The sequence below is a fragment of the Pipistrellus hanaki genome, assembly GCF_964339955.1.
Source record: "Pipistrellus hanaki genome assembly, chromosome: 1".
In the NCBI taxonomy this organism is placed as follows: domain Eukaryota; kingdom Metazoa; phylum Chordata; class Mammalia; order Chiroptera; family Vespertilionidae; genus Pipistrellus; species Pipistrellus hanaki.
Window position 1 is genome coordinate 30,611,888 of NC_140503.1, and position 23,838 is coordinate 30,635,725.

Consider the following 23,838-nt stretch of genomic DNA (forward strand, 5'->3'; position numbering starts at 1 on the left):
GGAAAAAAGAAAGGAAGGAAAGAGGGAAGGAAGGAAGGAAGGAAGAAAGAAAGGAAGGAAGGAAAGGAGGGAGGGAGGGAGAGAGGGAGGGAGAAAGGGAGGGAGGGAGGGAGGGAAGGAAAAAAGAAAAATGTCTCTTTCATATCCTATGAAAGAGACATCTTGAAAATGCCTAAAGAAAGTTGTCATTTTTTCATGGTGAAGGACCTGAAGTCTGTGTTGATGAAAACATCTTTGTGGCTGAGGTGGCTGGCAGTGGCTGCAGCAGTGGGGTGAGGGGACTAGCACCTTCCCCTGATTAGTCTGGTCACCTCCCACAGAGGGAGGCCAGACTGCAGCTTAGGACCCTGAGGGCTCCCAGTCTGTGAGAGAGGCCAGGCTGGGCTGGGGGACTCCCCCCCGTCCCCCCACCACCACCACCCCAGTGCATGAATTTTGTGCACCAGGCCTGTAGTATTACAGAAAAGATCCAATAATCTGTGTGAGCTATGTACACATCGTACATACACACTCAACACCTTTCTCCGCATAGCATGTACTTCTCTGTCCCTAACCAGGTGGAATGTCCTAACTTCAGGCTTAGAGTATTAGAAGTATGAAAAATCTATGCCAGCACATACTATAGCTGCCTTTACAGAGTTAATCATAGTCTCACCATATGAATTTTACATTTATTGAATGCCCATTATATGCTCCATTCTGACAGGATAAAGCTTTATAGGCAGTTTGTTTTAAATATATCCTTTCCATTCAAGGCTAAAAGAAAATCAAGCTATTCTTATTTCAAAGATTTTCTATCTACTGTCATCTCACATCACGTCTCAGTGAAATACTGTGAGAAGTGTTCTTGGAGTGTTTTCAACTAAAAAATTTTGCAACAAGTATGGCTTTCTGAACAGGATTTCACACTGAATAATATAGTAACATCTAGAGATTCCTAACCTAGTGGAAAAAAAGAGAACAATTTAAAAGATATTTTAAAAAGCATGACATGCACAAGGGGCTTCTCAAACAGAACCCACAGACTCATTTTCAACATTTCACTTGCTTGGAACTCTTCCTTTGGAATATGAGTCCCAAAAGTATGGATATTCCAAAATTGTATACACTGAAAATATTCCTAAGGATTACATCTCTCAATAAAAAGCCAGCATGTGGAAAGGTAGAAGAGGGAGCAAAATCAAAGTCATATGACAACTAAAACATGTCAAAATAAAATGAGCAGAAATGTTCTTTGGAAGAACCCAGAGAAAATGACTACTGGCTAGCTTACCTTGCTTTTTTCCATAAACATTTTCTAAAATACCAGAGAGCTGGCTCTCAAAGTCATGTTGAAGGCCACTCCTTTGCTGTTCAAGGTGATGTTCTTCCTCAGCAATAGAAGAAAGCACATGTGGTGGCTTTTGGTCATCACAAGTCTGATTGGGCCACTGGGATATTACGGAATATGAGTCCTTTGCAGGTTGGCTAAGTCTAGGGCTTGAGTTTGGGGCAGAGCCCTGCAAACCACTATTGCAACAAGAAAAATGATCCACTTCAAGAAACAAGGAATTTGTGTCCTCTTGACTCCCATCATTGATTTGTTCTTCAACTTCAAAGTACGTTTCCTGAATCTGAATATCATCTAAGTCCTGGTCTACCTTGTCATTCAATTTAGAGTCTTGTTTGCTTAAGTTAACCAATGAGGCAGATAACACACCTCCTGCTTGCTGGAGAGCTTCATACACCCGAGATATCCAGGAAGAGAGAGGCTGGAACAGGCTCTGAGTATCCTGAGACGCCATGGCAAACACCATGGTCAGTGATCTGATGTCTAAAAGTCCACTTGTTCAGTTCCTTCAGCACTGTGGAGTTAATATGAACTACAGAATAAGCAGGATGAGAAATTAAATTGGAGGTCTCTTAATGGCTGTGAATATTTCACTCTCAAAACTTCTCAGCTGAAACAGAGGAAAGAAACACTTACACCCATTAAAGTTACAAGCTCGGACTCATCACCAAATGCCTACAATCAATGTCAAACAGCAATTAGGGGCAAAAAAGAGATCATCATTGAAATCTTAAGACAGCTAAATAAAAATGACTATGAAAGATTAAATGTGAATTATTTTTATGTGTATTCACCTCCATGGGCATGTATAAGACTTCATTACCAATAATGGGCTCTATTCATGTGGACTGACAGAAGTCTATCCCCACAGACTATACCTAACGGTGTGAAAAAAATAAATGAATCTTCATTAAAAGGCAGTTGGATTTAACATTTTCAAATACGAGAAAGCCAAGATGCTTCATCCATGAACATACAGATCCCAGAGAGCAGGCTAATAAGCATTTCTGCTTCATGACACAAAGATTTATCCTTTCAAAAGAAATGTATTGCCTGGAATTAAAAAGTTTCAACAAACCTAAAAGTAGGATTTTACATTTTTATGCAAGTTCTAGAAATTATGTCTATTCTTGGGGAGCAGGCAATCACTGAAAAACTGAAGATGGCAAGTTTATTATGCAGCTTACTGGAGACACTAGTATTTATACACCTTTGTCTCTTTTCCAGCCTCTTCAAGATACTACTCCCTAGCCTGTGAGACTCCTGAGAGACACTTCTTCCCATCAGATGCACAACCTGAAGAAGGCAGCTAGAGGACATCAACAGAACAACAGGGAACAATGAAGGCTGTAGGACTAAATATCATATTTTACATATATACATGTACTCAAACATATACATGCTACACATACCTATGTGTATATAGCCTTTAACTGCTCATCAACAGCTCAGGATGAGTGTTATAAATGACAGCAGAGCCTAAATTCACTCTTGTACTTAATTACCCCATCTCTTTTACAGCAATAGCTTCCTTCTGACCAAATCTACCCAGAAATCCCATAAGTTTCAGCTTTTTTGACCTCAGGCTACTGCATTTAATATGACTGCCTATATTCTCCTAAAAATTTCTCTTTAGCTTTTGTGAAAATCATGCATGTATGCCTTGATTTGTTCAATAAACAAATATTGATTAAATGCCTATTAAGTGCTGGGCACAGTGCCAGGTATAAGGTAACTCTGAGGTCTCTGTCCCCATGGAGCCCGAATTCCAGTTAAAGGGAAACTGAGCTCTCTGCACTTTCCCCTTATGCTGAATAATTCATGGGTCTGTCTTCCAGGTTCTTCTTCATCTCCCCACCAGCTGCATTTATGTAACCACTCATTTTCCTCTTTCCCTGAGAGAGTTGATCCATCCATAAGTCTCAATGAACACTTTTTTTAAAACCCCAAAATACACATCTTCAGCCCTTAGCTTCTCCCTCTTTCCAGGCTTGAATCTATGGTTACCTAAGTCAGTGGCTCTCAAACTTCACTGCCAGTACCAACAGGTGAGAAAACAAAACAAAACAACAACAACAACAACAACAACAACAACAACAAACGCACACACATACACACAGAGGCCCAGGCTGTCTGAAGGAAGAAGCCCTGGACCTTTGTATTTCTTTTGTCCCTCCGACACCACCAAAGTTTCAGAAAAGATCTACACATAGGTGTCTTACTAAACTCTCAAATTCAGCTCATCAAAACCTAGCAGATCGTACGTTTGCAACTACCACTATTCAATGGCATTCTAGTGACTATGAATTTCTCTCTTGGACACTTCCCCATTCCACTTCAAGTTCTGCTAATTTTCCATTATGTTTTGTATAATGATCACCGTTGCCTGGTTGGTTTCCATCTTTAGTCTTCCCCAGGCTCAATCCATCCCCTAGGTTTACTTAACATAACCTGACCTGTACTAGATTTATTGACCATCTCCTCTCCTAGAATGAAAGTTTCATGGGAGGGAGGAATAGTAAATTCTCAATAAATGAATTAAGAAATCCTACTTAAAATTGTGCCTAGAGAAGTATTTAACATATAGTATACACTCAATTTTGTGAAACTGATGAATAAAACCAACACAGAATTGTTGAAAACACTTTCATTTTCCCACACTAATCCCCTGCTTGGTAACACTCAAGAGTTCTTTCAGCATTTGTTCCAGCCCATTTCACCACCCACAGTTTTTTAGTTTGTTTGTTCTCCACAAATATTTTGCTTAAGTTAATACGCTTCAGGGCATCCCAGATCCAGAATGTTCTCTGAAATCATTGGGTTTAGCTTCTACCACTGTCCTTTAGGTACTTGAAACTTTTAAAGACAAAAATGATGTATCTTCCTTAATAATCCAATAATCCTTTTTTATTGTGTTATCATACAGAAAGAAAAATACTTCCTTTTTAAAAATCTTTGAATTTAAGCCATCATATTCTTCTCCAGTCTTTAAAATAGGAAGAGCCATGCTCTCAGTCTCATATCTCCATGTCTCTGTAATCTCTGTCTATCAAATCCTCATGATAATTTTTTTTTAAATCTTATATCACTTCTCTAGTTTAATGAATTGTGGTTTCCTTTTTCTTATATTGCAAAATTTGAGCGCTGGTACATATCGATGCTTGTTGACAAAGAGTCTTTAAAAATTAATTTTAATTTCTCTAATTCACTATAGTCCTCAACTTTCCCTGTTCTTTGTACACAGTTGCTTCACTCCTTTCTGTGTAGCTTCCTTACCCATGGAGGCATTTGCATTTTCAAATCCTAACCTAAAGGATCAAATTTACATTCTTTATAAGGTAGATGAGAGGAGAGATGCTCAAAAAGTTAATAATCAGCACAAACAAGAAGAAAGATGCTAAAAAAAAAAAATTAATGATCAGCATCATGTAACTCGTCTAAAGGCCTCCTATAAAAATTAAATTTAATTCCTGAATCACTGGGTGTGGGTAGTCTCGGGGATGCAACAAGACAAGGGACCTTAGATGAGTGGCTATTTATCAACCAGGTTGAAACTATTTCTACATTTTCACAACTCATAGAGCCCTCCCTTTTGTCCTGAATGAATGTGCATGAGCTGTCCCCAGTAATACTGGAGACTCAGCCACTCCTCACCACTCATCGCTCTACAGCCACACTAACACACTCAGCATTTTCCAAGGTTACTGCTCTTTCCTGACTTCTGATTACTCTGCCTTGATGCCTTCTCTCTCTGGACAGCCTGATAAATACTCCTATACATTGAGATTCTGGTGCCAACTCTTCATCCACAGCCAAGGATGTGGCTTCAAGTGCTTTGAATGTGCTTTTGTGATATAAGGTTTCACTTGATGTGGTAACTATTTGTCAATCTTCTTACTCCAATGAACTATGAGACCATAAATGCTGGGGCTATGTTTATACTTAATAAGTTCAAAACCAACACAGGGTAGGAACTCAATAGGTATTTGCTGAATGAATGAGTGAGTGAGTGAATGAATGCTATTAATGAAAATGTTTAAAGCTACATAGTCCTGACTCTTTCATTTTTCTTCATCTGTAAAGTGAAATTAAATTACTAGATAACCTCAAACAGTTCATTTCTGCTTTGAAACCCAAGAATTCACCAGGGTGGGCCAGAAAGCGCTATAATATTGATGCTGGATATATTCATCAGTAAATTGCCTTTTCGGGCATTGGTTCTGTACTTTTCTCAATAACCACTGTCAGATTATCTCAGAGTGACTGGAAAGAGGCCAAATTTCAGTCTATATATGAAACATTGTTCAGCTGTTATATCCCAAAATACTGGGGGGAGGAGGGAAAGGAAGGACATCTACAACTAGGACCTGGAAAACTATCTAGTTAGCAACACCTTTCATGTTTTGCTAAAGCAGTCTAAAGCCAAAAGGGCTATGCCCTGATGCCCTGGCATAGTAACCGTAGAGATAGCTTTGCTGCTTGGGTAAATTTCAATTTGATTGTGAGGCACACCAAGGGTGATACCAGGTGTATACCTGGCAATCTGGTTCTCTGGGTGCTTTCTTACAGTTGAGAAGACAAAGTGGCTTCTTGGTATTGTAATAATAATTTTTAAAAACAAGAAAAATAAAATAGATAAGAAAAAAACAGTCTGAGTCCCTGGATTAAAAGGAAAAATACATATAATGCCTGTGGTAGTTGAGAAAGCTCATTATTTGAATAAAATAATTCATGATACTTCATTATTATGAGAAGCTAAAACAAAACAACAAAAAACAATGTGTGTATGTTTATGTGTATATGTTTAAGATAACAAGTTCCTACTACAAACATACCCAAGGAAGGTCTGCAAGCTCTCCAAATACTAAATAAACTAATAAAAATTTAGCGACAATTAATAAAAAACAGGAGTAAAACCATTGATGTATTCCTAGGGGCTGAATTTCTTTATATTCTGCTTTAATTAGAATTATTTAGTTCTAAAAGTATTTAATTTAATAAAGGTTATTTTAAACACAGAAAACAACTAAACAATAAACAGTAAAGAGCTGTGTTTCTGTAAGGGAAAGGCTATCAAATTCCTGAGCCATATGCTTTATCACATATTTTGATCATCCTCACCAAGGGTAATTATAAACAGAAGTGTTCCATACCCACAATAATAATGCTCAAGGTCCTCAAAGGCTGCTTAGTTGGATCTTCCTGCCCCCATTTTCTCTCTGAGGACAGATGCTTGAAGGGCAGTGGAGAGCTATGACCTAACAAGAAATGCCAGCTTCTAGGGGCTGTGCCTTAAAAGCCATGTTATCTTGGTTAAAGTTCAAGTGAAAGCCTGTATGCCTCTGGGATTTGTAAAGGATTATCAGCTCCTGGAGAGAGTCACACAAATTCTGAGAGAAACCAGGTAACCAACCCTCAAATCAAAATCTTATGCAAGTCCAGCTACTAATGTGCCTTAATGTTTAGCATTTTTTGAAGAAGAATTTTTTTCTTGGAAAATCTTCTTCTCTACCAAGACCCGTAAAACAGTCATGAGTGAAAGTCAAGAACACCAGTTTATTTTAAGTGTCCTCTCGCAGCCACCAGTTCACTTCCTGGTGTCATCTAGCAGGTGTGGGTTATGAATTATTGACTTCCTAGAGTGGTCATGAGGCTAATGAAGTCTACAGTTTTCGTGACAATGATCATGCCTTTCAGAAAAAGGCATTTTCCATTACCTAGTATGAACAAGAAGGTTTAAGAAGATGAATAATGCATGGACTCAAAATAAGAACTACAAAATGGGCTGCAATCCATTTTTAACATGCTTCAAAAAGAGGATACAGGTGTTTCTGGGAAGAGCAAATTTGTTATGTGGCTAGGAATATGTGCCATTGAGATGAAATACCTTTTGTAGCATTTGTCCAAAATGTGTTCTAAATGCTGGAATTTTAACAAATATAAAAATGGACTACTGGGGACTCTATATGTCAACAATATGGATACAATTCAGCCATGTTGTCATTGCTGGGGCATGGGCAATCCATCAGGCTCTTTACCTCTGGGCTTCAGGAGGGGCAGTTAATGTAAAGTGAAATTATAACTGCCCTAAAACTAAAAATATACTTTTCTCAGTAGACACTGAGAAAAAAGAGAGACGGGGTGAAGAAAAGAAATAGCAACGGCTTTGGTATCATAAAAAGCAAGGTTCGGGGTTGGATTTTCTCTCAGTTATGCCACTGCATAGGGCAAATCATGTTACCTGGGGCACCTAAACGTCCTCATCTGTACTGCAGGGAGCACTGGCCCCTTGCTGCCATTCACTATGGAAATTACATTACACAATGTTTCTGAAGCTCCCAGAATAGGCTCTCAGTACCAGTCATTATTACTAAACCAAAATGTGAGACAAAAAAAAAAGGTTAAAGTCTTATAGTCTTCTCCATAATGCGCTTGGAATTCAGAAAAATGACACTGTTTAAAAGCTAACATTTGCCATCACATTAAAGCATGCAATTCTTTTTGACAACTTATCCGAATAAAAACTTTTTGTGAGGGATATTAGCCTTCCCATTATACAGTTGGAATAACTGAGGCTCCAAAAGGATAAGTGACTTGCTCCAAGGTTCATATCTATTATAAAGAGGGAAGCTGGGCTTCCAATTCTCCTTTATTGAATCCCAGATTCTTGCTTTTACTGCTATTTTAAATCTTCACAAAATGCCAATAAAACATAGAAGACACTAGAAATAAAAAAATTGAATGCATTTTTTCTAATAAATGGCCAATGTGGGGGTTCAAGTCCAGGTTTGCGTAACTCCAAGGTCTATTTTCATTCTGCTTCCACTCTTCCATGGCTGCCTATTGCACTAATGGACTCTTCTAAAAATGAGTAATACCTTAATCAGTAAAGAAAATTGTTTTAAAAAAATAGTCACACCAAAATAAAATGAAAACTGTTGCAATTGCCGAAACCAGTTTGGCTCAGCGGTAGAGCGTCGTTCTGCGGACTGAAAGGTCCCAGGTTCGATTCCGGTCAAGGGCATGTATGTTGGTTGCGGGCACATCCCCAGTAGGGGGTGTGCAAGAGGCAGCTGGTCGATGTTTCTCTCTCATCGATGTTTCTAGCTCTCTATCTCTCTCCCTTCCTCTCTGTAAAAAATCAATAAAATATATTTTTTAAAAAAACTGTTGCAATTATTTTTCCAAAATATATGAAATAAAGTAAAAAAAAAATTAACTATTTCTTAAGTCAAGGAATGACTATTTTAAAACATATTTTTCAAGCTCTGTCCACCAGACAGCTTTGTATTTGAGCAGGAAGCTCTCAAAAGGAATAGGGTTGGTTTGAGTTTTAAATTGTTCAAGGTTTTTGCCATTATAACAATAGCACCTTTCAAATATTCTCCAAATTGCATAGGCCCATGGAGTATTTTGGAACATCTATTATATCCAAGGCAGAGACTTACATATGCTGCTCCACAAATACTCAGTGGTTATATAAACACAAAGTCTTCAGCATTTCCAGAGGGACGATTTAAAGTGGCTTTAACCACACAATTTCCTTAAGAGACTGTTGTTGCTCTTGCACAGAAACCCATTTTCAGAATAACATATAATAAAACTTTAACTGAGAATTTAAAAGTAAGTCATATCTACTTAATATTTACCTTTTTAAAGACCCAACCAAAATGAGAAAAAAATCTAATTTTGCATCACTCTAGCTGAATTGGTCACAACAGACCCACACGTACACCTGTGGTCCAAGGCCATTGGCACATAACAAATGGCCCCAACTAAAGGGGATCCTAAAATCCCAAATAAAATCCACAGTATGAAGAGATGTAATTAGAAGGTAATGTAATGAAATTGAGGGAGGCAAAATGCAGGCACAATTAACAGGAATTACTCTCAGACTTGAAGATTTACCAGGTTGTTGATTTTTGTTCCATGAGAAGAGATAGAAATATCATTTGCATCATTTGAAATTGTAGGCTCAAATGTAGGCTCAAAAATAGGGGGAAATTATGGAATAAATGTAATTGCAGCCCTCTGGATATAGAGTAAGCAATGATCTAAATATCAGCAATAATTCAGTGTTTTGTTAGATTTTTTATTAGTTATGGAAGTAATCTTAGCCTTATAAAAATTAGGTTAAAAGAGGGGTGGGTATCATTTATAACCTCTACACCATAATACAACTCTGATGTTCATATTTCTTCTATCTTTTTTTTTTTTTGTAATTTGCCGAGCTGTAAGCATATTATATAGGAAGTTAAGAGTTATCTTTGCCCTGACCAGTTTGGCTCAGTGGATAGAGCATCGGCCTGTGGACTGAAGGGTCCTAGGTTTGATTCCAATCAAGGGCATGTACATTGGTTATGGGCACATTCCCAGTAGGGGGCATACAAGAGGCAGCTGATCAATGTTTCTCTCTCATCAATTTTTCTAAATCTCTATCCCTCTCCCTTCCTCTCTGTAAAAACATAAATTAATAAAATATATTTAAATATATATTTTTTAAAAAGAGTTATCTTTAACAACTCCTTATCCTTTACCTAGAATTCATTACAAAGGCCTACCCATTTTTCCATCTAAATACTCTTTTTTTTCTATTGTCTAAAGTTTTACATATGTTTCCTTTCCCCCCAATTGATACACCTCCCACCCAGCCATTCCCACCCTGGGTAAGCCCCCACCACCCTAGTGTCTGTGTCCATTGGTTATGCTAATAAGCATTCATATGAATCCTTTGGTTGCTCTTTAACCCACCCACCCCCCTCACTTCACTGCCATTTGTCTCTGGCTCTGTTTTTAGTTCATCAAATTATCTTGATCATTATATCCCACATATGAATGAGATCATGTGATATTTATCTTTCTCTCGACTGGCTTATTTTGCTTAGCACAATGCTCTCCAGTTCCACCCATGCTGTTGTAAATGGTAAAAGATCCTTCTTTTTTATATCAGTGTAGAATTCCATTGTATAGATGTACCACAGTTTTTTAATCCACTCATCTGCTGATGGGCACTTAGCCATCTAAATACTCTTGAATCTCTTGAATCTCTTAAATCTACCTGCTTTTTTTCTCACCTACACAGATAATACCTGAATCCAAGTCACTATTATTCCTCCTCCCAGAGATTTGGCTGGCAAATCTCTCCTCCCTCCAAGCTTCCTTTCTCTGTCTCCCAATACCCATTCATCTCCTTTCAGGGCTCAGTTTACACTTCACTTGATAGAATGCTTTGCCATACAACCAGTCCCTGATAATCCAGACTCCATTGTGTTCCCCTGAAATAGTCTCTCAGAGTACCTCTTACTTACTCTTAATACTTATTATAATTGTAGCTTATTGATGACTTGTGTAATTATTTCATTTAACTAAACTAGCAGCTCCATGAGATCAGTTAGCACATTAATTTTTGTCTTTGCTCTGCTCTCAGCATCTAGTTAAATGACTATCATAGAATCGGCAATCAAGTTTTGATTATCTGAACATACACATATATTATATCCTTCTTTCATTTAAGATTTTTAATTTATTTTTAGAGAGAGGGGAGGATGGAGGGAGAAAGAAAAAGAAACATCAATCTGAGAGCAAAACATCCATCTGCTGCCTCCTGCATGTCCCCTACTGGATATCTGCCTCCTGCATGTCCCCTACTGGATATCGAGACTGCAACCTGGGTATGTGCCCTGACTGGGTATCAAAACTGGCAACCCTTCAGTGCATAGGATCATGCCCAACCAACTTAGTTACACCAGCCAGGGCTCATTTAACATTTGTAACACATTTTACTTCCAATCTTTTGTGTTTCTCATTCTTAATCATTTAATATTTTAATGAGGACTTTAACACATTTTTTCAAACTCAAATCTATGAAGGTGCCTATTCTTATAAAAATATGCAATCCTTTACATCGCAAAAAAAAATATCCACTATTCTTCATTAGAACAAGAATATTATTAAATCACATTAATTTAGATATCATAAAATTGACAGTAATAAGAACTTTGACTAGAGGTAGGCTAAAGTTGACTTCTATATTTACTATTAAAATAAAACAAAAATGTATAGCTGGCTAACCAAGATAACAATCATCATCATAAAATATTTCAGTGGACTATTAACCATACAATTATTATTATGTTCTTCACTAAGAGGTTAGGAGAGAGGCTTATGGTTTCTCTTTCCTAACCAGTCCCAGATCATGCTTATACTGCTGGCCCACTGACACACTTTGAACAGCAAGGTTTTATTGAGGTACAATTCACAGGAGAAAACCCGCCCATCTCAGTGCACAGCTCAACACGTTTTAGTAAGTTTATCGAGTTGTACAGCCATCATTATAACCCAGTGCAAGAACATTTTCATCATCCAATAAAACCTCTCATGACCATATATAATTAATCCCCATTCCCACTCCAGCCCCAGGCAACCACTAATCTACTTTCTGTTTTTATAATTTGCCTTTTCTGGGAATTCTATATAAATGGAATAATATGATTTTTTAAAAGGTTATCAGAGACAGTGGAAATAATACCGTAAGCTAACTTCCTATAAGACCCATAGATGGTTTTTATATATTTTAAACTATATTCAAAATATTAAATGAATAAGCTTTTTCCTGAATATATTTCTATTTTTTGAGTCTCAAAAGGGTCCCTTCTCCCCCATTGACATTGCTATACATAGCCCAGATGAGCGAGGTTAGACTGTACCCTATGACCAATAATTACACAAGTTTTAATCAGGTTCCAACTGTTTGTGATGGGGAAAATATAAATGTTTCATCTAATGAAATTTTCACCTTTAGCCTGAAAACAATTCTCACACAAATTACTAATCCATTGCACATGTTTCTGCTGCATCCTAGGACACAGCCTTACATTCTTGTTTGCCCTGGCCCTCTCTGTTTATGAATGGACACATCAAAACTCTTAAGTTGGAACTCTCAACCTAAATCAATGCTAGCGAGTGCTCAACCTTTTCCCTTCTGTTTCCCTTTCACTTGTTTATGCAAGCCTCAACCTAAGCAGGTATTAAAATTGTTCATTACTAAAATGATTATTGCTACAAATTTTATCTCCTTCATTAGCAGTTATCAAAATAAGTTCTCCTGGGGTCCTTGATGACTGGGCTCTTAGAATAGTAATGCTAATAACACCACAATGTCAATACTTCTGTGTCTGGCAAACATTAATAATTAGATCCCCCTGGGATCCCATCAAAAGCAGCAGCCTTAATGGGATCTTTGTGGTTGAAGACAAAAGTAGGTTAGGTGGGTGGTACATGACGTCTCTCAGATCTGCCCATCCAAAGTGTCCCCAATCAAAGAACATTTAAAAATACTCCGTCTGCATTTCCCTTTCCATTGGCAGGGAATATCCTAAAAGAACTAGGTAGCACTGTTTTCTAAGCATGAGTGTAGATCCAAACATTCTTAACTAATTCTACATACACGTATGACCTATTTTATACCATCCTGTATAGTTATACAGATTGTGTCTTTTCAGTTAAAACAAAATGAAGTTGTACTGCCATTGTAAGCTACTAATGCTTGTCTTTTACCTTTTTCTCTTCTTCTTTCAATCCTTCCAATCTCTTATAAAATATATGGAAGCTTACCTGCAGAGAAACAGCAAATACCTCCACAGTTCAGTTCCACTACAATTTACTACCATCACCTATAATGAATGGATTCTACCTTTTTGGTAACAAAATACTGATAATGCATTCCAAAAAATACACTAGTGTAAATATGGGTATTCTTATATTTATCATCTGCAATAAAGCAAATAATAGAAATAAAAATCCTCCAACTGACATGGAAAATGATATTTCAGGCCAGGCTAGCATGGCTCAGGGATTGAGCCTGAGCCATAAGGTCACAAGATTACATTCCTGGTCAGGCCATATGCCTGGGTTGTGGGCTTGATCCTCAGTGTGAGGCATGCAAGAGGCAGCTAATCAATGATTCTCTCTCATCATTAATGTTTCTATCTCTCTCCCTCTCCCTTCCTCTCTGAAATCAATAAAAATTTGTTTTTAAAAAGAAAATTATACTGCATGTTGATATCCTGTTTCTAAACCTAATCCCATACAAAATACACATTTTGGTTAGTTTCAGATTCTTTGGGGAAATTCCCTGAAATATTCTTAAAACCAACTGTAATTAGGTCTTGGGCTATAAAGCCAACCCATGGGAAACATAACATGTAAAAGGTCTCTGACATCTTTCCCACATAGAACAATGTGGGAGTGATGGAGGGATTGGAGAAGATCAAATAACAACTTTAAAAAGACAGAACTTTGTGCTAAAGAGTACAGGTAAGACATTGTGAGTTTCACCATACGTTCTATAATGTGCCTTATAATGCTATGATTTATATTTTGCTTCAATATAATTTTAAAAGAAACATGCAGCCCCAGCCTGTTTGGCTAAGTGGGTATCAACCCATGGACTGAAGGGTTCTGGGTTTGATTCTGGTCAAGTGCAAGTACCTTGGTTGCAGGCTTGATCCCCTGCCCTGGTTAGATCCCCTGCCCTGATCCCTTCCCCTCCTGTATTGGTTTCCCATACAGGAGGAAACCAATTGGTGTTTCTTTTCCTCTCTCTTCCATTCTCTAAAAATCAATGGGAAAATATCCTCAGGTGAGAATTAACCAAAAAAAATTATAAAAACATTCAATTGATGCCCTAAAAGGATTTTCTCCATCACTCTCTTCTGTATCAAGTGGCCCACACTTCTGTGGAATGACAAATATAAATTACCATTCTGCTGTCAATGCTTGCTTGGAAAAACAAAAAGGAACAGAAGTAGGTAGCAATTTTATTCTATAAAACTGACATTAATTGTTCTTAAGTATTAAGAGATGTTTTTGAGAATTCAGAGTATAGAAACTAAGAAAATAAGATTCTTAATGTTTTTGGAATTTCTAAATTCACACACTTCAAATAATATCTGTCATCTTGTCATTAAACCTCAATCAAACAGCCTGAAATAATACAGGCTTGAAATTATTGTGAGAGCTTTTGTAAATAAGACACTTGCTTTTGTAAGTGGGTTTTAGGAGAATGCACAATATTATAATAGATACACATAACCATAGAAATGCCCCCTTTTTTAACTTTAATCTGTCAGGTTTTAAAAAAATGATGATATTTTAAACATATTACTTTGATAAGTAGTTTAAAACAGATTACTCTAATAGCTAGTTAAGCATATAAACTCATAGACAACCACTTCAATGCAGAAACAGTGATCTCTGCTACTAACTCTTTTACTCAAACAATAATCCTTTTTCCCTGCTTTCCACCCATCAACTGATTTATTTTAATTTATGGCATGTGTCCCTTTAAAGTATTATGAGCATTACTGTCTTGCTGACAAATGAGTACACAAAAACAATATTCTCCAATAAATGTAACGTATGCCACCACCCATGGTATCCTCCAAGCACAAATGTATCTCTGGAAGATATCACAGAGAGAACCACTGCTGTTCATGATGCCATTCTGTAGCACATGCAAACAAATGCACAAGCTTTAAACTTGTGAGCCTTTTCCTCGTCTATAAATGTTTGTTCATCTCCACTATATCAAAATCCCTCAAAGCTACCCCAAAAGTTGATGAGATAGCTTCACTATCTCCAGCAAAAGGAAGAGTATATGCTTAAGGCTTCCTCTGATCATCCTGGGAACCCATGCTGCAGAATTAGGCAAGAACTTCAGTCCACCAAGCAATTTACTGGTGCTTCTACTTCATCTACCAAGGTTTACTGAGGTCTACTTAGAATGCTCCTAAAAATTCCATGCAATGGCTATTTCATATGCAAAAAGACTCAGAATTTCTGCCAAAAATTAAGACTTGAACTGTGTGTGTGTGTGTGTGTGTGTGTGTGTGTGTGTGTGTGTATGAGAAAGAGAGAGAGAGAGAGAGAGAGAGAGAGAGAGAGAGAGAGAGAGAGAGAGAGATGCTCTACAGTCATTGGCAAACCTCTCCACAGTAATTCATAGTTACAGAAGAGAGTTTCCAATTTTATTAATATCCTAATATCACAAAGGAAGCTCAAATGCCACAAGAAGCATGCTAAGCACCCTCATGTAAATAGCTCAGAAAGTAGACTCGCTTATATTCCAATTAGTGAATATAATCATATTGTGCAAGAATATAATCATATAATCCGCTGTATGGATTCTTGCACATTAAAAGGAAATTAATTAGAAAGGGTGGCCAGCGGAGTGGGACTGAGCAAGACGGCTGGACACACCCTGGGGTCCCTCCAGCAGATGGGGTCTCTCAGCCTGGCCTGCAGGGATTGGGGCTGAAATCGGCTGTCCAATATCCCCTGAGGGGTCCCGGTGTGCGAGAGGGCACTCTGCAAAGTTACTGTCCTACAGGGTGTGGAACGCAAATGCAAGTGTGCAATAAACCAGATACAGGACGGACAATACCCCAGCAACAACATAACCCACAGCCAAAGGTGGAATCGCAAGGCCCTGCAAGAAATCGAGTTCCTTCCTCTCTGGTTTTGGGGTGCGTTACCCAAACCACCACTGCCAACTCACTGCAGCTTGGCAGCTCTTGCATTGAGTGTCTGCCCCCTGGTGGTCAGTGCACATCACAGAGATGGTCAGACAGTAGGAGGGACACTTAGCATATTAGCCTTTTATATGTATAGATTGTGCCCAGATTTGTCAAATTACTTTTAGTATCCTCCCAACCTTTAATCTAATGTCACCATTTCCAGCAATCAGCTAGCTGTGTAACATGTTCATTTGCTGAGTCAAATTCTTCAGCCGGGGACTATAATCCATTGTGTAATTTTCACACACAAAAATAATAACCAAAAAAAAAAAAAAAAAATAGGAAAAGATGGAGATTTTCAAGGGACATATCTATTTCCTTTTGTGCAAGGGAAACAAGAAAATGGAGACAATAGAGTATAACATAAATGGTCTTTCTTTCTTTTTTTTTTTTCCTTTGTTACTTTTCACCAGAGGATATTTTTCCAATGATTTTTAGAGAGAGTGGAAGAGATGAGGAAAGACAGAGAGAGAAACATGGATGTGAGAGAGACACATTGATTGATTGCCTTCCTCACACACCCCAGCTAGGCCCAGGGGTCAAGCCTGCAACCGAGGTACGTTCCCTTGACCAGAATCTAACTCAGGACCCTTCAGCCTTCAGGTTGATTCTCTATCCACAGAGCAATGGTAAACAGGGCATCTATAATAATAAAAGGGTAATATGCTAATTAGACTGAAAGTCCTTCCAAATTTCTTTCAGGATAAAACTTGGGGGGAAGCAAAGCCAGCCCAGGTCCCGGGTGAGAGAAGGAACCCAGTGCTGGCAGCCAGAGGAAGGAAGGCCTACTCATGCATGATTTTCATGCATCAGGCCTCTAGTCTTTCTTAATAATTTCTGGGTAATGGGCACATGAGGTTCTTATACCATTCTAGAGAGAATGGTAAAAAGCTTGTAGTAGCCATTGGGAACTATATTAGTAATTATTCTCTAAGAGAAAGAGAACCAATATGGTGTGTGTGTGTGTGTGTGTGTGTATCTCTATATCGCTAGCAATGAGCAAAATGTGCTCAAACTTCTCTAAGGCAAATCTCCCCATTCTGTCAATTAGACTTTATTTTAGGCCCTCGTAGCATTTATAACAACCTAGATCTACTTCACTTGCCTCTTTCAGTTTTGTTTTGTTTTTGTCTTCATCCATATTTCCAGCATGTTATACACTATATAGCATAATACAGATTCTCAATAAATAATACTGAGTGGATGAATGAATATTCTCAAACCAATAACTTCCCACTGAGTTCTTTGAAATTTGTACTCATCAAGCGAGGTTCAATTAGTCATACTTCAATAGGCCCCACTGAAAGTATTCTCAATTATTTATATCTCAAGCAAGTCATCAGAACAAGTAACTGGCTAGTATGAGATACATCAAGGCTTGTCCTGTTATTCAAACAACCTTTTACAGTTCCTCAACTCTCAGTTTTCATTTCATGTAATAGGTTGAACCATATGAAAACCATATGAAACGTCTAACCTATAAAAACAGTGACTTCATAGAATTCAACCAAATACAATAGACAAATGTGTTTTCTTTACAAATTAAGCATTAAAATTAGAAGAGCAAATGCTTTTCAACAAAGAGTGTTAACGAAGGTGTCTCTACTCTAGGTACCACCTTAAGTTGGGTCTTGTTTTGCATATGAGCCATTGGGGAAGGGTCATTACTATTTCAGGACAAAAAAAGTACAAAGTAGGGAAGAGGTGGGGGTAGAAGGTGTTTGCTTCTTAGATATTATAATCTGGAGATTCTCCTGGTTAAACTATTTTTAAAGCCCCTTTATAACCTTATTCTAGGCTTCTTCCAATTTCCACTATGCAATCCTATTTTATTCTTAGGGCTAACATAGAAATTTCTATGGTTCAACCTAAGATTTTATTTTTTAATATATTTTATTGATTTTTTTACAGAGAGGAAAAGAGAGAGAGAGAGAGAGAGAGAGAGAGAGAGAGAGAGAGAGAGAGAGAGTTAGAAACATTGATGAGAGAGAATCATTGATCAGCTGTCTCCTGCCTACCCCCCACTGGGGATGTGCCCACAACCAAGGTACATGCCCTTAACTGGAATCAAACCTGGGACCTTTCAGTCTGCAGGTTGACGCTCTATCCACTGAGCCAAACCAGTTTTGGCCAACCTAAGATTTTTAAATTATTTTTATTAGGCCTCTTTCATTTATAGACTGAGGCCTAGAGAAGAAATTTCTATGTTAGTCCTAAGAATCAAATAGGATTGCATAGTGGGAATTGGGAGAAGCCTAGACAGACTCATCGATTTGCAAATGAGGACTTAAGGCCCTAAATATCATGGCCAATTAGCAGCAGAGCTAAGCCCTGGCTGTCTGCACTGCGCTTCTCTCCACCACATCAGGATGCCTTCCTTCCTTTTGACATTTCTCAAAAGAATGTTAACAACATCATATGAGAACTAAGTGCTCTGAGGATGAAGGCAGATATCAAAAGTTAGATAAAATCTGGGATAGAAGTATGTTTTTCAAAGACTTTTGATGAATGATAATTAAACTTTTAAAAGGAGAAATGTCAATCATAATGAAAGTGTTTGCTTCTTAGACATTATTATCTGGAGATTCTCCTGGTTAAACTGTTTTTAAAGCCCCCTTTATGACCCTACTCTGAGTTTTCAGACATGTTTTTCAGTGTTTCCTGAGCTAACAGCTTCTGAGTTGTGCTTTATTGTTATCATTTCAACACTACCATCAACCCTCAATTTATTTGCAAGTATAATTCATAATTGTCTCTAAAATACTGTGCCAAACAAGACAAAAGGCAAATGTCTTAAATAGCTCTAACCTTAGTTATCTGTAGCCATAATAGCTTGCAAAGGAGAAAGCATCACCAACTTTAATCTTCCAATTTAAATAGTTTTATGTGACGTCATTCCTAGAAGCCGTTACTGTGACTGGTATTTGGATAATGCTGCACAGCTATGGGGAAAGCTCTATCAAGACTTTCTCCACAGGCATCATGCTGGTATCTATACAAAATTGATTCATTTATCTATATTAGGGGTGTCGAACTCAATCAGAGAAGGGGCCAAAATCTAAAATCCAGCCTAAATCGCGGGCCGAATGGTTTACTGAACAGTCATAAACTGACAATGTCATAAACTGACAGCGGAGTGCAGTGATGACAGCGCGGTGCGGGCCACATTGCAAGGCCTGGCGGGCTGGATTTGGCCCGCAGGCCTTGTGTTTGACACATGTGATCTATATCAACACTAAAAGGGCTACATTAATATTCCCAATATGCAGATAAGGAAACTGAAGTTTGGAAAGGTTCCATAATTTTCCAAGGAACCACGACCAGTGACAGGGAGCTGCTTCAGGAAGAAAAGAAGAATCACTAGAATCCTACCTCCACGCCACCTCGTGACCAAAAAGAAGTCTATTCATGCTCCTCATTTATGTCCCAGGTGGGACAGTAGTGGCTAAACCATTTGTAAGTCCCATTTTCACCTGACAGTATTGTAAACACTTTCTATTTAAAGTATTCCAGTCTATTTTCAGAAGACGAGTCAGATATCCCAGGTAGAGTTCAAAACATAAGGCCACTACAGCAGCAGCAATGCCAAAACTGAAGGCCGAATCTGAAACTTGCACCCCTCCCATAATCATCTCCTATGGAGATTTTTAAATATGTCAACATGCTCTTTGATACTCTTCCCTTAAATATGGAGCCTAATTCCCCTTCCCCTTAGTGAATGAATAGCATGTGGTAGAATGTCTGACTTCCCAGACCAGCTCATAAAAGGAACTGTGGCTTCCTCCTTGCTCTCCTCTCTTGCAGGGCTCACTGTGGGGGAAGACAGATGCATGTCATAGCTACATCCCAGCAGCCCTGTGGGCAGGATCGGGAGCTTCCTGCCATCCTGGAAGTGAGTCCACCAGTTCCAGTGGAGCCTCCAGATGACTGTAGGAGAAATTTCAACCGCAGCTTGATGAAAACCCTTAATTTAGAACCACCCAACTAAGGTGATCCCCAATCCCCGAACTTCAGAAACTGAGAGATAATGAATATGTGTTTTAAGCTTTCAAGTTTGGGAGTAATTTGTTATGAAGCAATAGATAATGAATTCACATTTATGCCTGAATTATGTCTTTTCTTATAACAAAGCAAAAAGTTGAAGTATCCATGGCTACAAAAGCTGCTCTATTCATAAGCCAAATATTTCCTTGGTCCAGGTTTACTTAGAACATACCCAGAAGTGAGATGATTGTAACGAGTGTTCTCCTCAAGATTTTGTCCCTGATCAAAAATATAATGTAAGAGCCCTAGCTAGTTTGACTCAGTGGATAGAGCGTCAGCCTGTGGACTGAAAGGTCCTGAGTTTGATATTCTAGTCAAGGACATACATGTACCTCGGTTGCAAACTCAGTCCCAGATCCTGGTAGGGACACGTGCAAGAGGCAACTAATCAATGTGTCTTTCTCATATCAATGTTTCTCTCTCTCCTCGTTCCTTCCACTATCTCTAGAAATCAAGGGGAAATATCCTTGGGTGAGGATTAAAAAATAAAACAAAAAAACAAAAAATATATATTGTAAGAAAAAAAAAGAAAAAAAAAATATATATATATATATTCCTCCACCAGTTACATCATGCCCCATACCCTATTAGAATAAGATTGATTAAAAAAGAGAAAATTGTTACCTGTAAGATAACAGCACTATCTTTGAATGTCCAGCGTGCATGCGCTGATAACCATTGCTCTGTGATAACACTCTATATCACAAAGTTCTACCGTTCAGCAATTGAAAACAGAATTTGTCCTTTAAGAGCAGGAAGCCAATTATTTCCTTAACTATGTTATTCTCTCCCATCAGACTGAAGGCAGCTAGTAAATGATGCAGTGGATTCGGTGAGCTTAATGAGAAGAAACCTCCCTTTGAAGTGAGGAGTGGTCCTGAAGCACCAGAAATCTCTGAAATAGCAAACTGGAGTGAAATGTCAACTCTGTCCCAACATAATGAGACCAAAATGCATCAAGGCTCTTGTCAATCAAAAAAAAAAAAACATTTTTTCCTTCAAGCTTCAGTCAGAGGAAAACTCAACGCAGACATTTACAAAGCTAAGAAGATGGGAAGTGGTGGTCAGGTTTTTCCCATCTGCTCTTCAGGCTCAAAGGAGAGCATTGCTTTCATAAGGTTAATGTATCCTTTAGCAATGTCCATTCATCATGCCCACCACAGTGGCGGCCAAACGTCTCATGTGCAATTTCTGAATGGGGCTCATCCTAGAAACACTAACCCTCCTCCCTGGACCCTAACCACAGCCCGTTGCCAGGCTCGGGAGAATGTGAAGCGTGTTGCTTACCCAGCCCTTCGTGGATCCCCGTCTGGTCTTTAGAGTGCTTTCTTTTCCCTTGTTGCTCCAAACATGGAAGAACTATCTTTTCAAAACACAGCTTCTTGCTGATAAAGAGGAACAGGACAGCCAGAAGGATGATAAAGATCCCAACTGCAGACAAGAAGCCAATGGCTTCGAGAGGAACTGGCAAGAGAACACAGAGGAAAAAAATATCATCTCAATGAAGTGACCCAGCTTTTAGTTCTAACACATGATTAAATTCGCTCTGAATTGTTACGTTTACTAATAGGTATGTGGCAAATACTCTACAGGTCCTGACTGGCTGGCATCCCCAGGAATGTATGCGGGAAGAAGGAAAAGGACCGTTGCCAGGTACATTCTACAAGGATGGTTCCTCAGACAACAGACCTGCGTACCTTTGCACATGTGGTTTCTTCTCCCTGGATTACACCTCTGTCACCCCTCAGCCTCATATTCAACTTCAAGTATGTAAACTACAATATAAAGTAGATCTCCATCAAATGTATTGAGCTGTAAATGGTTGACCAGTGTCACAAAAGCAAGCCTCTTAATAGTACAGCTGCCTAAGCTTAAAAAATAAGCACTTGGACCCGGCCGGCATGGCTCAGTGGTTGATTATCAACCTATGAACCAGGAGGTCAAGGTTCCATTCCTGGTCAGTGCACATGCTTAGATTGTGAGCTCAATCCACAGTGTGGGACATGCAGGAGGCAGCCAATCAATAATTCTGTCTCATCATTGATGTTTCTATCTCTCTCTCCCTCCCTCTGCTTTCCTCACAAATGTCTGTGGATTAATGTGGCAGGAAAATAATCAAACTTTATTTTTCTGAACTTGTTTGCCATCGCACTATATAATGCATAGTGTGTATGATATTGGTGATTGTAGATTGTATCTTGACTTCAAAATTGGGGGGGGGGGGAGATAAAAATTAAAATATTTTACTTTTTAAAAAAATGAAATCAATAAAAATATATTTTTTAATAAAAATAATCACTTGGGATAAACTTTCAGACATATACACTCATCAATATTAGTGATTGAAGCCAAAGTCATTTCCTGGATATATGTTTGCAAATCCAACTATGCAATATGACGATGATGATTATCTATGGTGACAAAATTTCTAATCCATGCCATCCATAGAAATTAGAATTATATTTGACTGTTAATATTTTAGAATTTTGAAAGATGAAATTCCTTCATCCTCTTTCTCCTTATTAAAAAAAATACTGCCAAAACCTGTTTTGCCCAGTGGATAGAGCATCGGCCTGTGGACTGAAGGTCCCGGATTCGATTCAGGTCGAGGGCATGTACCTTGTAGCGAGCACATCCCCTGTGGGGTTGGGGGTGCAGAAGGCAGCTGATAGATGTTTCTCTCTCATCAATGTTTCTGCTCTCTATTCCTCTCTCTTCCTTTCTGTAAAAAATCAATAAAATATAGGGGGGCGGAAATCCTAAACATTAAATAACCCTGATTAAGTGTTATCTGTATGCCTTAGATTCTCAGCCACCATATTCAGCCATGTGATGTATATACTAGTAACAGAGACCAGAGCTAGTTTGGAGCTGAAGAAAGACTCCACTAAGGAAATGACATTTGCGTCTAAACAACATTCAGTAAAGAAAACCAGACATCACCCTGGCCGGTGGGCTCATTTGGTTGAAACATGGTCCTGTACACCAAAAAGTGGCAGGTTCAATTCCCCTGTCAGGGCACATGCTCAGGTTGCAGGTTCAATCCCGGGTCAGAGTATGTGAGGGAGGTAGTGAATCGATGTTTCTTTATATATATCCCTTCCTATAAAAAAAAATCAATTAAAAAAATTTAGAGAAATCCAGACATCAAATAGCATAGAGAAAGCGATTACAAAACAAGTGTCAATAGGAGTTATTCAAGGAGGTTGGGTATATGTAAAAGCTTATGAAGATGAATCTCCTAAGAGCAGCTTTAACCCTTGGGCAGGTTTAATATGAACATTAATAATATAAAAGAATCATATTCACCTTGCCCTACCATCCAGATAAATAGAAAAAGGATGAATCCAACCAGCCCTAACTCCATGAAAAGATAAAGAAAATGAATAGTACTGCCTCACTAAATCTATCTAGTGGCAAGCCAATAAAAGAACAAATGAAACAAAAAATCAGAGATAAGATAATAGCTTTGTGGTCTGTAAAAATGATAATAGTGCCTGCTACCAAAACCAACACATACCATGAAAAAAAAAAAAAAAAGGTGTAACGATTATTCCCTCGCCCTTCTGAGGCAGCATAGACAGCGGTGCTCACTGGCATGTGTTCAGTAGTCACACTGCCAGGAAAAAAAATTGCACTCTACCACTTCTTATCAGTGTGGCCTTAGGCAAGTTATATAACCTCTCTGTGCTTCTCGTTCCTAAACAATGAAAGGAGATAATAAATATAGCTACATCCAAGAATAAACGAGGTAACACAGGGAAATAGTCTGGCATCTGGCACATAGAGAGTTCTCAAACGGGAATAACCAACCTCCTCAGCATCACCATCACCATCTTTACAGAGCTGTCATATTATGTAGGAGCAGTCCAATATGGGAAAGATGCA

At 38.4% G+C, this 23,838-nt stretch overlaps 1 protein-coding gene across 1 annotated transcript in view; it reads right to left on the reverse strand.

Annotated features, from left to right (window-relative positions):
* SYT16 (synaptotagmin 16) overlaps nt 1–23,838 on the reverse strand; it is a 211,386-nt gene that overhangs the window by 75,738 nt on the left and 111,810 nt on the right. Inside the window, exon 2 of the mRNA XM_084883158.1 lies at nt 21,238–21,414. Coding sequence (XP_084739284.1) covers nt 21,238–21,414 — 177 coding nt within the window. The remainder of the gene's footprint in view (nt 1–21,237; nt 21,415–23,838) is intronic.